Source organism: Quercus robur, chromosome 1 (assembly GCF_932294415.1).
Source record: "Quercus robur chromosome 1, dhQueRobu3.1, whole genome shotgun sequence".
Classification (NCBI taxonomy): domain Eukaryota; kingdom Viridiplantae; phylum Streptophyta; class Magnoliopsida; order Fagales; family Fagaceae; genus Quercus; species Quercus robur.
In genome coordinates, this window is record NC_065534.1 from 4462685 (window position 1) to 4478428 (window position 15744).

At 30.8% G+C, this 15744-nt stretch overlaps 1 protein-coding gene across 1 annotated transcript; it reads left to right on the plus strand.

The window, feature by feature from the left end:
* Positions 1-691: 691 nt before the first annotated feature.
* On the plus strand, positions 692-4947 carry LOC126713660 (glucan endo-1,3-beta-glucosidase-like). Its single transcript, XM_050413843.1, has 2 exons — positions 692-698; positions 3947-4947. Exons 1-2 carry the CDS (start codon positions 692-694, stop codon positions 4945-4947), a joined length of 1008 nt encoding a protein of 335 aa, XP_050269800.1.
* Positions 4948-15744: the final 10797 nt, after the last annotated feature.

Here is a 15744-nt window from a genome sequence, read left to right on the forward strand (position 1 = left end):
TATATGGTATAAAAAAGTGTAAGCTAATACTATATATAATTTAAATATCTTCTCAAAAAAATGTATAATTTGAACTGAATAATTGTAATTGTTTTTAATTGTACATGTGCATATGCACAAGGCTACACACTAGTATATTTAAAAAGGTATAGCACGTAGATAGTTAGACAAAAACATCTTAATTGAAAATCTACTCTCAGTTTTCCTTTTTCACCATGGCTTTAAGTAAGAAACCCATTATGACTGCCTTATTACTACTGTTGTTGATAACAAGCCAAGGAAAATCAGGTTTGACAGATTGGTCATTTTATTTGTTTGTTAGATCGTATGGTATTCTTACTTGTATGACATTCATAATACATAACTAAGCACGCTTGATATTATCAAAAATTCTTAAGTATTCTAGGAGTATAGTAAAATAGTACTCATTCTTCTCATATTCATGGTGAATCTAACCATAAATTCAATAAGTGAACCCAACTATAGATGTGAGAGGATGGAGCACCATTCACTGTGCTCTAAAAGTATTTAAGAATTATTCTAGTATTAGTATTACTTTTTCTAATGGCTTAGAATGCCAATTATCAAGTTAATGTTTAAAAAATCAAGCCCTAGCTTAGAATAAGTGACATGAAATTCTAATATAGGTTTTTTTTTTTTTTTTTATTTAAAAAAAAAAAAAAAAAAAACGATGGATGGTAGGTTTCATTATACTCATTGTGATATAACATATGGAAAAAAAATTATATATGATAAAAGGGAAAATTTTCTTTTTTTTAGTGGTCATTATAATTAGGATAAAGTTTAGGAATAAACTTGGTTGTAACTTAAGACTATAATTCCAATTAATGTCTTTTTATTAGATGTGAATTTTGACAAATCCATCGTTGGATTAAATTTTCTTCTTATATTTTCTATGTTTTCAAAATTTTCAAAAAATTAAAAATCAATAGCTATATCATTAATCAAATGTTTAAATTTCAAATTTTTGTAATATAAAATTATGCATAAACAATAAGTTTATAGATCAAATAAAAAATAAAATCCGATAGGCATGAAATTTTATATGTGTTTTAAGAACATAAAGAGCATGCAATCAAATTGTTAGATTTTCGCAATATGTAGTCATGTTAATTTTTTAAGTAGAAATTGTAATCTTAAACTACAACCAAGTTTATAGCTAAACTTTATCCTTATAATTATACAAATTAGTAGGCCAATTCACATCTTGGAGGTAATCAATGAAACATGCTTGCTTAGATACTTCTCTTAAATGACTCCAATTACATTTTAGTAGCCCAATTCAACTATACATTTGCTTAAAATTACATTTTCTCAAACTTTAAACGGTGTGTCTTTCTTTGTTTAGCGTGTTCTTGGGTGTAATACGTGTCTATTTTAAAGGTGAGTATTAGAGGTTGTGTTTTTAAATATATGTCTATTTTTAAGGTGGGTATTTATCCTAGGTGGTCTGATAGGAGATATTTTAAGAGTTAACTTTCACTCTACTTCTGCTATTAAATATATTCTATTTATCCTAGGTATTCATTTAGCGTGTTTTTGGGGTGTAAGGGTTGTGTTTTTAAATTCGTGTATGTTTTTAGGTTGGGAATTTATTCTAGGTGGCCTAGTAGGAGACATTCTAGGAGTTAACTTTCTCTTTGTTTGTTCGTTTAGACCTCTTAAACTAGATTGTTTAGACCTCTTAAACTAGATTGTTTAACCTAATACAAGTGATTACTTAAATTAATTATTCAGATCTAGGTTAAACACAAATAAATCAATCATGCAAAACAGTGGAAAATAAGTAACACCGTGATATGATGACCCAGGAAAACTAATGAAACTAACCGTTTTAAGGTAAAAACCTAGGGAGGATTTGACTTAACTATCCTCAAGGTAAAATAAATCCACTATAAGATAATTGAATTTTTATAATCAGATTTAACTCTAAATCTATTTCTAACTCATGTAGTAACTTACTGACATGACCACATGCAAGCTCCAAATCTACGGATTCTCTCTTTTTGGATTTACACCAACACAAGTACTCTTGCTTGTGACTTTGAGATCGCACTTAAAGGTTTCAAATCACTTTCACTTGTTGATCTTGTACCGGTAACTTCTACAACATCGGATCTTAAGATTCTTCAAGGAATATTGCCGATAGAAGACTTTAGAGAGCTTTGGCTACAAAAACCCTAGATCTATAATTGGAGGCAGAAGATGCACTTTTTTCTATCTAAAAACCTCTAAAAACTCCATCTAGGGTTAGCTTGTAATGTCCTTTAAATACTAAAAAAATGAATCGGGATTTGGGTTTCGAACGAACAAGTTATGGGCTTTTTACGTTTGCTGATTTTTCGCTGATACGCGACTTCTGATCGATTGAGAGGAATTGCACAGCAATCAAGAGGACCAGATTGCAACTCACTATTTTTCATCCTGAACTTGAGTTTTTTGTCTCGGACTTGAAAGTACACCATTCTAACTCAATAGTACTTACTTTTTGTCATGGTTTGCCAACACTACAGACTCAAAACCTAACACTCTTAGTTTTAGCTAATATATATATATATATATATATATAGTATTAGATTAAACTAGATGAAAGATGCTAAATACTCTTTTTTTGTCTAAGGTTGTATGAAAGAATATATTAAACATCATCTCCTTCGTTCACTCGGTATATATTTTCTTTAAAAACATAACTAAAATTTTAAGAAACTCAAATATATACTAAATTTATTAAATTCTTCATTAGTTGAATTTTTATAAAATCTTAGAAAATTACATTTATATGATATTAGTATGCTACTAAATTGAAATAAAATAAAACAAATAACTTAACATATATAATCATTTTTTAACTAAAATTTTAATTAAATTCATAGCATACTTGCACATACGTCTATTGGGGATTTTTTTTTTTTTTAATTTCCATTTTTTATGTCATATTCTTACGGCACCAAAAAAAAAGCCGAGTAAAACACATGTTTTATATCGTACATATTTTGTCTCATACATTACTATGGTTTTTACTACATTTTTTGTAGTTATTACAAAAATAATTATAATCTTTTATTAAGATTTTTAGGGTAACTCCACCATGGAACTCCTACAATTTTATCCATGCTTTTTAAAATAAAAGGATTAGATTTTACAACTTTAGGGTACGTTTAGTACACTGAATGTGGATTACAACAGGAATGGTAATCTTTATTACCAGGAATAAAAAGTGTTGTAATGGAATATCTAAACCTATTCATTAGTTTGGTTGTAATTTGTAATATTAGAATAAAACTTATGATATATTTTAGGAAATATCTCATTCATACAAATATATTTCCTAGAAAATAATATATTTTAAATTTTAGAGAGATGAGTTATTTTTTAATGATTTTTTATTTCCATAATTGTTAGGTGAATATGGAAAATTTATTTATTTGGAAATATATTAATGTTAGAAATTATTACATCTACTAAGGAATAGCTATTACAACTCTTTTAGAGAGGAATAGTTATTCCTCATTTTAAAGAATAGCTATTCATAAGGAATGACTATTCCCTGTAATAAAAAAATAATCAAACTATTGAATAGCTAAATCATAGGAATAACTATTACATTACAATACCTATTACAGTCTACCAAACATGTTCTTAGTAATATGTAGCCAGAAGTTTGGTATCTATTTAAATTATTGATAATACGACTAAAAAAAACAAATAGATAAGAATATATAAATGAGTTATCTTAAGAACACCAAATAACTTTAATCCATTGGGTATCTATAGATTTCCATCAAACAAATTTTCCTTTGGTGTTAATTAACTTGTTTGTTATCTTGGTTCTATTTGATGTAGCTCCATTGAATACCTATACACTTCCTTCAAAAAAATTTATCTTTGGTATTAATTAACTAGTTATCTTGGTACTATTGTGCAGCTAGACAATCGATAGGTGTAATTTATGGAACAGTTGCTGATGATTTACCGCCTGCAATTGAAGTAATAGCCCTGTATAACACAAACGGCATAGGGAAAATGAGGATTTTTGATACAAATCAAGCAACCCTCCAAGCCCTAAAAGGATCAAACATAGAGGTCATTGTTGGAGTTGTTAATGATGACCTTCAAGGCCTTGCCACTAGTCCTGCAGCTGCAAATACTTGGGTGCAGACAAACATAATTCCTTACGTCCCTGATGTCAAAATTAGTTACATTGCTACAGGGAATGAAATAAAGCCCAGTGATCCATTAGCCCAATATGTTGGACTAGCCATCCAGAACTTAAACAATGCAATTACGGGTTCCAATTTACAAATCAAAGTTTCAACAGCAATAGACATGTCATTGTTGGGAAATCATTACCCTCCATCTGCAGGCTCATTTAGTGATAGTGCAAGTTCATACACGAAGACAATCGTTAGCATCCTAGTAAACGCTAATGCACCACTTTTTGCGAATGTGTACCCATATTTTGCCTACATAGGTGACCCAACAGACATTAAGCTTGAATATGCCTTATTTACTTCACCAGGGGTTGTAGTACAAGATGGTAACTTAGAGTATCAAAATCTCTTTGATGCAAATGTCGATGTTCTCTATTCTGCTCTTGAGAAGATTGGTGGAGCCAATATGACTGTTATTGTAACGGAGAGTTGGCGTTGGCCATCAGATGGAAATGGTGGTGTAGCAACAGTTGATAATGCTTGCACTTACTACAAGAATTTGATTAGTCATGTGCAGAATGGGACTCCAAAGAGGCCTGGACCTTTAGAAACTTATTTGTTTGCTTTGTTTGATGAAGACCAAAAGGGCCCTCCAGAAACTGAGAAACATTATGGTCTCTTCTCACCTACCAAGCAGCCCAAGTACCAACTAAGTTTCACTTATGGCATGTTTAGTACAATGTATATGTCCTTAAGGAACAACTTTTACTTGTAATAAAAAATACGACTAAGTAATCGAATCATTATTTCACATAAATAGTCATTCTATTCTAAGAGTATATCAAACAATGTGTATATATGCAAGTAGATAGTACTTGGAAGAAACATTTAAAAACATAAAGTACAATTTTGAAACAAAGGTCTTACGTTGAAAACCAAAAATATTATTTAAACTTTTTTTTAGAGGAAAATATATTACTCAAACAGTAGGCAATAGCCACATTCATGAAAAGACTGTGGTGGTGCGGATAGAGATGTGCACGGTTCGGTCGACTTGGTTTTTTCCCAAATTTATCACCAAAGTGATAAGGATTGGCTTTCTCCTAATTGGAACCGATACATTATGACTCTAAATCATAGTAGAACCTATAATAAAATACTACTTAGTCTTTAACCATATCTGCACTGAAATTCACACAGAGGGGGAACTCTTGTCAGGCTATGTTGCATTCTGTTCCAAGGTAATTATTGATTCCTTGTCAAGCCCTTCGTTAAATTGGCATGAATGAAAGATTTTTAATACTAAAATGTTTGGCGTAACCATATGTCATAGGGCAGATCTTAGCCTCAAATTTTCTGCCTTGTGATGGCACTAAATAGCTCATTTTTAGTCTCAGCCAACATCCATCACTTAGACACATTTGGGACCCAAAACAATTTGTGTTAGTCAATTAGACCAGCACACAATACAAGCACACAACGCATATGGGAAAACTCTCAACCTTTTATTACGTTATCTCCAAATACAAAAGGAATACCAAGGCTTTGCCTCATATAAAATTTGCCATTGTCGACACTGCCAACCACTTAACCCACCCAAAGATACAATATATGATCCTACACAATGTACCCTTATTTTTCTTTGCCTAACACTTAAATTTTTCCATACACACTTGCTGTTGACACCCTCAACAGAATAGGTTTATATTTGTAAGAAAAAATAACTACGTGGTAATAGCACGTACACAACCACAAGTTTTACTCTTGTGGCAACCCATGAAACTTTCCCAGCACCAAGCCTTTGTCAATAAACCAACGTGTTGAGGGATTCGCCCATGCCAATGCAACCTCCCAAATTTGGTCAGCATGCCCCAGCAACACCACCCACTTAGCGAATTCAAAATTTTGAACTTGACTTATCCCATACCCATTTTAAAAACTTCAAATCTTTACTATTAGGGTTGGGCTCCTTCGAAAATCCACTAAATTTGACTCAGTGCTACCCTGATTATATATATATATATATATATATATATATATATATACACTAGTCGCTAACCCGTGTGATGCACGGGAATAGCTACAAAATGAGTTTCAGGAAAAAAAAAAAAAAAAAAAGTCATTTTTTTTTAGTTGGAGTAGTAAGCAAAAATGCATGAAATTATAAAAAAAAAAAATGATATTGAAAGAAATAACACAAAGTTTTATTAGTTAGGCAAAAGAGAGTAATATTGTTTTATTTATTAGTTTTTTGTGGGAAGAAATAAGAGTCTTACATCATGACTAATGTAAGATTAATTACTTTTCTTCATATTGTGTGTTTTTTCTTATAATGTTTTGTCTTGTTGTTGCTTTTATTTTTAAATATAATTTTTATTATTGTTTTGATTGTATGGTAGAAATAAAGAAATAAACATACACTGTTTATCAAAATCACAATCTAATACAATTTTTAAATCCAAAAATTTCTAATAATTCCCATGGCACCAAGATTTCTTGGTCAATTCTCCCATTGGTGTTAACATGCTTCTCTTCTTCGTACTCACTTAACTTTCATGAAAGTTAATACAAATATCTTTCAGATTTGAGTACCCGGTCAACTTCTATAAGGAGCATCCCATGGGTTTAATAAAGTCATCAAAGACATGTTATTTTACATAAGCAAATTAAAATTCATAAAAACAAACTATGAAGCCAATTTGATCTCCAAGACCCTAAAATTGATGTTCCTTATGCATGAACTAAACACGCAGTATGAATAATGACCTTTATATAATACTTACACTGTGAATCTATGATGCTGCACATCTGTCGATCATTGATTGGGTTTCTAAATTTTGATGTTTATTATTTTTGTTTAGAATGGTTTTTTTTTTAATTGATAAGAATGGATTGGTGATGAAAGACGTTTACTTCGTCTTTTTTTTTTTTTTTTTTTTTTTTTTTTTTTTTTTTTTTGGGTATGTGGTAGTGTGGTTTTGAAGGCTGGTGTTAAAAATAAATAAAAAATAAACTGTCCCATGCTTATTTGAATGATGTCACTTTATATAGGCAGGATTTTCACTTAAATAGGTTGTAAAACCTTATTTATATAAGATATGTTGTAATATATATACCAAAAGGTACCTATTGAAAGGTTATAACCCTTTTAAACTGATATACTAAAAGATATTTATTAAAATGTCATAATCATTCATATTTAAATATACCAAAAGATGCCTATTGACCGAAAAAGTGTCTATTGAATGAAAATATGCCTATTAACTGAAAATGTGTCTATTGGCCGAAAATGTACTTATTAACTGAAAAGGTGGTTATTGAAAAATGAAAAGTCACAACTGTTCAATGTTTTTAAATGTATATGTGTTCATAATGGCTTACCTTCCATGCAAAAAAAGAAGAATCAAAACTTAAACCAATATTATTTATGTTTAAAACGTAATGATTAACATAATGTCTGTAGTATAATACAAGCTCAAAAAAAAAAAAAAAATGCCTGTAGTATAATTCTCCCAAATATGTAATTTTAAGCAATAAGTAGCAACTACTCGATTTATATCTTCAATATCACCTTTAAAATCATGAGCAATCATATCCCTTGTCCTAAGATCAAATAGCCATATCATATATATATAAAAGTTTGACATTGTCTAGAAAAAATGCAATTACAAATATAGTGAATATATATATATATATATATATATATATATGGATTCAATACTTCACTTAGTTTTGAATAGTAGGTTTACCTACCATCCATATGGAAGGAGGAAGCGACAATATGATTCAAACACATATAATTCACACTAAACCAAGAGTTATGAAATATCCTCAATAATAATTCACACTAAACCTTCATAATATGATTCAAACACATATAAGAATAGAAATTAAATTAGAAACTGATAGTTTTTAGACCCCTTAAAACAATTGATTAAAACTAGGTAATTAGCCAAATTGTTACTTAGTCCAATTAAACAAGTCTAGGTTATCACAACATAAAAGATCAAATCATGCAAAGCAACGGAAAATAAATAACACACGATATGATCACCTAGGAAACCAAACCGGTAAAAACCTGGGGAGGATTTGACCTAGCTATCCTCAAGGTAAACTTGAATCCACTATCTTGAAAGAATCGAAGTTCATACAATAAGACTTACAAGCCCCTACGCTCGACTTCTTATTGCTACCAACCAGTAGAACTTACTGACACGACCATGTACAAGCTCCGAATCCACGGACTCCTTTCTTGGATTCACCACCAGCTACAAGCACACCCGCTTGTGTTTTCTTTAAGCTTCAATGGCAGCAACTGAATTGATCATCAAGGTGTAGATAAATCTTCTCCTTGAAAACCCTAAGTTTGTGTAAAGGAAAGCTCATCTAGATCTCACAAGAGATTTACACAAACCGCAATATGAGCAACTTTTAGAGAGCCTTTGGGTACAAAACCCTAAATACAAAAAGAGGCATAAGAGGCACTCTAATCTCTCTAAAAACAACTCAAAAAAATTTTCTAGGGTTTCCCTTATATATAGGAGAGTTTTACTTGAACCCTAATACGTTTAAGTAGAGTTTGGGCTGAACTGGAACTCTACAGAAAAATAAATCTGCACATGGTTCGATCGATCGAGTCTAATTTTCGATTGATCGAGCCTTGCAAATTTAGTCCAATAAATTCTACAATTACTCGATTCCAATTTTACAAATAAACATACTTTGAGCAAGCCTAAACCTAGATTCTATGTTTTGATCATGGTTTGCCAACATAATACAAATTGAAATTCTAATACATTAGTTCCTAATTTCTTAGAACCTAACAATCTCCCCCTTTGGCAATCCGTGACAAAACACATCACAAACATGAAATGCTCAAAGTTACATATAGCCCAAAAATAATTCAACCTAACTACTATCTATTAGTTGCAAGTGTGGATAGCAGCATGACTGAATCAATCTGTATATTTCCTGAAACACTCAACAAACACATAAACGCATGTGTGACAGAAAAACAAAAACAGTAAATCAACTAATATGCAATCTAACTCTCTCCCTAAGTTAGATACATCAAAAACAATGTTAACTCCCCCTAAACAGAACATTCTTGTATTTTCCACACATTTCATCTAAATCTCTCCCCCTTTTTGTCACGCATTGACAAAGACAATTCAAACAAAGAGTTGACAGAAAACATACGCAACAGAGTAAGAGAAAATAGAGAAAGAAGGGAACACAAAACAATTCAACTTTATAGGAAATAGAGACAACTCCCCCTATGAACAACAAAGGTTAAAAACAAGCTTCTCCCCCTATAAAAATAGGAAAAACAAAACAAGTTTTGGGAAAAACAGTTTTAGGGAAAAATAAGGGGGGTGGGGATAAATAAAAAGACACAAACCAAGTTTAAAAAAAAATTAAGTTGAGGATACACATGAAGAAAAAATATTCTCTCTTTCAATAAAATTCAAACATGGCACTATGTGACCTATAAACAGTTGCATGAGTAGAGAAAATATTTGCACATTGATTATCCATCATAACTCTTAAGAAAATAATTTTCTACAATTCACACATAAAAATAGCATATACTAGAAAGTACATAACTCAAAAATTAATCAATCAATTTTTAAATCAAGTTGAGTACCTAATCTAGCAAAGTGTATGCATGTTATGTGTGAAAACAATGAGAGATATGACTGCAAAACTGCAAGATGGATACAGAAAACAATCAATGCAATGCCTATGAATCCTAAACATAAATGATGCATGGAAAAATCAACTTTTTTAAAAATAGAGCAATTTAATGCAGAAACTCCTCAAAGCACAATATTTTATGAATGAAATGCATGAGTATGAGATTAAAAGTTTTTCAAAAACACTTGAATTCAACCTAGATCTTCCAAAATTAAGATTTTCAATCAATTTGTCCTCAAAGCGCAAACATTAAACACATTTTGCATTAAAATCAAGGAACTTTTAATCTTGGATGGCCATAACAAGATCACACACAATATAATGTACCAAGTTTAACAAAGAGTAACTTGTGTAGTGTGTGCAACTAGCAAAAGCTTAAGATACATGTGAGGTGATATGTAAATGGAAATCAATCACAAAGTCTACAAAATTCATCACATAGAATTTGAAAGAGACTATCACTTAAAGAGTTACATCATATAACTCCACATCTCCTAGATCATAAGCTTGCAATCATGTAAGTTTCTTAAATTTTGCCTCATAATATACACACCAATTTTAATTATGTGATTTGGCATCAAGCCTAATAGTACATACCAATTTTAAGCATTAAGCAATTAAACCGAGGCTACACCTTATGTTCTTTTTGTGCATGTGCTACACTTTCTCGAGCACAAAATCTTATGATATGCACTAAGGTGTTCATGATTGACTAGTGAACAATGGTGAGATGGTTATTTATGCCATTCTCTAAAAGTTCAAGTCCGACAGTCAAAGACATGTGACTTCAAGATCAAGACAAAGTGATCAAAACTATAAACATCTCCCACACAACATGCACCACAAAACTTCAACTAGTAAAGTGTAATAAATAAGCTCATCAAAGCTAAACAAGGTACATAAACTTGTTATGTAAAAATAAAATGGCCAATCCTTGATTATAAATCCAAGATGTGAAATACAAAACACAAAAATCTTTTTGGTTTTAAAAAATTATGACCGAAAACAAAAAGCACACATTATGCTAAATGAACAATGCAAATGTAATACATGACAGTGCTTAACTAAGCTATAAAGGGTACACAAACAAGAAATGTCAATTTCTTAATTAACCCTTGAGTACATGTACAAACTAGTACATCCTCACATAAAATCAAAAATAGCTTAGCACTTATATAACACATACTATCCAAGTTTCTCCACAATGTCAAGCATGTTCTAAATCAAGAGAGAGATATCATAATTCATGTAATCCTCAAGAAAAATAAAACAAGACTCAAAATAAAATATTTTTGTCTTTTTGAAAATTTTTCAATGTTTTTGGATTTTTTTATTTAAAAAAACAAAACAACCAAAAACAAAAAACAAAACATGTCCACAAACAATTGAAAAAAATAAATCAGGGACAAGTCATGTCCACAAATTAGTACTGATGAGTAGTAGTCTGTCTGCGTCTGTCTGGGAATCTTTTAGATCTCGAGAATCTATCAGATCTCTTTTTACGCATGCTAGTAAACAGTAATAACTTTTGAACACCTGTCTGTATCTGTCTGAACTATCTGGACTATCTTGATTTGTCTGGAAGCTATTCACGCATGCTTGAATCCCCAACCTCCTTGCCAAGGAGTTGACAACCAGATGCTTCAATAAATGCACTGGTGCTAAAAAGATATAATTCCAAAGCCTTTCTGTCAATGTCCTTTTGTAAAGTCCTTTTACAATGTTTTATAAGAAAATCATCTTTAAAATTTAAAGCATATATAATAAAACAAACTTTTTTCTGTACACCTTTGTGCTCTTGCTGAGTAGTGGTATAAGAGTAGCCATGATGATCAATTTTATGCAAAATCCTAGAAACAGTTTATGCAGAAAATAGTGAACAATTTTTATGAGAAAACAATAAATACTTTTAATTAATGCAGAAAATAGATTTTATGAATGCAATAAGCAGATTTGAATATGCAGTAAACATGATGTGCAGAGAGCATATTATATTAATGTAGAAACATATTTTATCAATGCAGAAAAATAGATTCGATTATTGTGAAATTCAAACATGAAAAAGCATTTAGATTTGGCTTTTAAATTTAGAAAACACGATTTCCCTGTACTTAGTTTTGGAGGTTTGCCGACCATGATGTGCCCGACGCTTCCAAGACTCTCATACGTGTATATTGGCATATTAAGGAAGGCTATTACAAAAGGCTTTCTAAAACTTGGAACATAAAAGCTTAGAATCTTAGAAACTTAGAAACTTGTCTTCTGTCTTCGTAGTCCGTCTCTTTTATAGGTGAAATGAACCATGGTAAAGTAACCTGAGTAGGTAAATTTAACTTAAGTTAATCTGTCGATGGTATGGAAATTAGTACTAATGAGTAATAGTCTGTCTGCATCTGTCTGGGAATCTTTCAGATCTTAGGAATCTATCAGATCTCTTTTTACGCATGCTAGTAAACAGTAGTAACTTTTGAACATCTGTCTAGACTGTCTTGATTTGTCTGGAAGCTATTCATGCGTGCTGGTGAATAGTAATCTGTCATGGATGCCATCTTCGGTGGTTCTACCCAAGCCATTAAAGATGCAATGGTTGTCCTGAATCAAGAAATTATGTAACTGTGGTAGTCAATGTTGATGTAAATTTGAATTGGTTCAGAACCTTAGGAACAAGTACAACGAGTCCATGGCTTAGGTGATTATCTTGTTTTGTGTTTCATTCTCTTTTCCCTTTGCATATAAATTTCATTCTAGATATGATTCACATTTATTTGTTCATTCTAATGATTTCTGCCTTTATATAAACTACAAAATGACAATTCTTTGTTTGGGTTCTTGATTTTGAATAAACAGAGTAATATCAATAACATTCTAGTGAATGATCATTATTGACAACTACCCTCTAGGAAGCTGTTTTATATTTAGGTATTTGTTATTTTGTTAGCTTTAACACATTATTAAATAATTTACGCAAAAAAGAGAGTAAACAATTTTTTAAATAGTGTTGAACAGAAAATAATTTTATGCAGAATACTAGAAATAGTTTATGCAGAAAACAGATTTTATGAATGCAGTAAGCAGATTCGAATATACAGTAAACATGATGTGCAGAGAGGAAATTTTATTAGTGTAGAAACATATTTTATCAATGCAGAAAAAGAGATTCAATTATTGTGAAATTCAAACATGAAAAAGCATTCAGATTTGGCTTTTAAATTTAGAAATCACGATTTCACTAGGTGTTTTATGAGAAAACAGTGAACAGTTTTTAAATAGTGAACAGAAAATAATTTACGCAGAAAAGAGAGTGAACAACTTGTTATAAAGTTTACACAGTAAGTTGTTATTAATTCTCATCTGGACCTATTAGTGACATTATATTTTTCCCTACCATTAACAACTTGTCATGCAGACTTTATTGTGAAATTTTTGAAAAAATATTGTGTCCATAACTTGCATAAAGAGAGGTAATTAAAACATATATATTTATATATATCTTGTCTTTTTTGGTAATTTACAACTCAAACCGCCACTTTTATAAGTATTAGCAAACACTCAACTTTGTCAAAAAGCATTTTTTGATAGTTTTTACCAAACATGCTACTTTAAAAAAAAAAAAAAAAAAAAAAAAAAAAAAAAAAAAAAAAAAACTCAATTTCATATTTTACTTTTTAAAACTTCCACTTTTTCCAAAAGAACTATTTGAAAAAGCTGAACCAAACTCACCTTAGTAGAACTAATAGATTGTGGTTTTTTATTAGTTGCAACTTACGCATATGCAAGTAACAATAATATGCAAGTATTATAAAAGATTTAATTGCTTGAGTTCAAATCATCTCCTTCATTAATAAATAAGGAGTTATAAAAAAAAATTAGAAAGGTTTTTTATTGATAATCTTAATTAAAGATATTATATATAAGGACAAATATACAAAATTATGCATGTTATATTATAATAATCATTCATTTAGTTAGAAAATAATTCTAAAATTATGTAATAATAACTCATTTAGTTATAATTTCTCAAAAAAATATATAAAGATAATTCAGGATTAAAGCCATGCAACGCATGGAACTTTCACTAGTATCTTTTATAAATTTAAGCATTATAAAACATTTCATCCACACTTTAAGGGTATCATTTGATTCATGTTGACGACCTGACCCAACTCGAATAATATTGTGTGGTTTTTAATGGGAGATTTTTGGAGGCTTAGTCCATGGAGCGGAGGCTTGGGTCGACAGTCCACGGTGGCAAAACTCCTAGGAACTCAAGTTTAAGAAACTCGAGTTCCATAAAAAGTGGTATTTCCCTATATAGTTCCGAAACAGTGTTTTTTTACAAAATATTTCAAAAATTTGTGGTATTTGGCCATTTTGGCCATGGTTGTTGTCTATTTTTTTTTTTTTTTTAAATGCGACACTTTTATTTATTATGCTTGTATGCATGTTGAAACTCTCAAGTTCTATAGTTAGGTTCATGTTAATCATTTAATTGCTAATCAATAGAATCATGCTCAAGTATGTTATTCAAACAATAATAGTATCAATCATAGTTGCAAATTTAATAAGAAAAACACGTATCCATTGGGTTGGTTTGCTTTTACTTAATCTTTGTTGGGTTCTAATTGTTTAGAGAGATATTTATCTGCAGCTAGTTTGTATTGTATGTGAAATTCTCATTGTATCATTTCCAAGCAATTTCAACTATAAAAAATTTTGATAATGCTTATCTGGGTGCCTTTTATTTTTGTTGGGTTTTCATTGTTTATCTTTATATTTGTGTGCCTTTTATTTTTAGTTTTTATTTTGATCTTTGTTGGTTCCTGATTGTTTAGATACGTATTTGTTTGCAGTTTGTGGAATTAGCTTATTGTGTGTGAAATACTCATTATAAATTAAGAAAATGGTTACTTTTTTCTTTTTTTGTGGTCTTATCTTATCCATAAAGTGATTATGAGGAACTGATTGAATTGGAAAAAAGAGAGTAAACATTTTGCTTGTTTTTGTTGTTTAGGAAGTGATAACGGTTAAAATTTTAACATTTGATGAGTGTCTATGTTGAAATCTGTGCCAATTTTTTCTAGTATTGCATGATTTAAATTTTAGATGTGCAGCCACCTATACGTGCCACTCGTGGGCCAAGCAAGTACTTGGATGTTTGGGATCTTCCCGATGACTAAGTAATTGACTTGCCGCTAAATAGTATGCATTAGCCGGTTGATGAGGGGATGAGGGCTTTCACTGGTTTCTTGGGGATGATTGCGTAGAAACCCCACATTTGCCCGATTAGATATCTGAGTTGGAAGGACATGCTAGAAGAACTTAAAGAAGAGTGTTGGTGTCTTGTAGAGGTAAACCAGGAACTTATAATACTTGTAATTATGACATTTTAGCATGCTTGTTACAGTTCTAATTCTACCTCAACCATTTGATTGTAGCAAAAATACGCCGTCCCTACTAATCCTATTGCATATGCAGGTTTGAAGACATTTACCTTACAAAAAATTGGGAAGGCTTGGAGGGATCAAAAGTGTAGGCTGAAAAGGCTCATTTACCACATCTAAGAAACAAAGCACGGGTGAAGAGCAACGAACCCAAGGGATGCATACTAGAAGATTGGGATATTCTTGTTGACCATTGGTATATTGAGGATGTAGTGGTATGTTCTTTTAATATTTTTTTTTAAAGATATGCTTAATTTGTGTTTTTGGTTTTCATTACTGCCATGTTGGTACTGTGCTTTGTTTGTTTGGATATGGTGTTCTTTGGTTGCATAAAGCAATTGGTTGGTGAGTTAGTTTTATCTAGGAATTGAAATTTTTGCATATCCTTTTGTGGATTTGATTGTTTTTTGGTGGGCTCAGTTGTCTTTTTATGC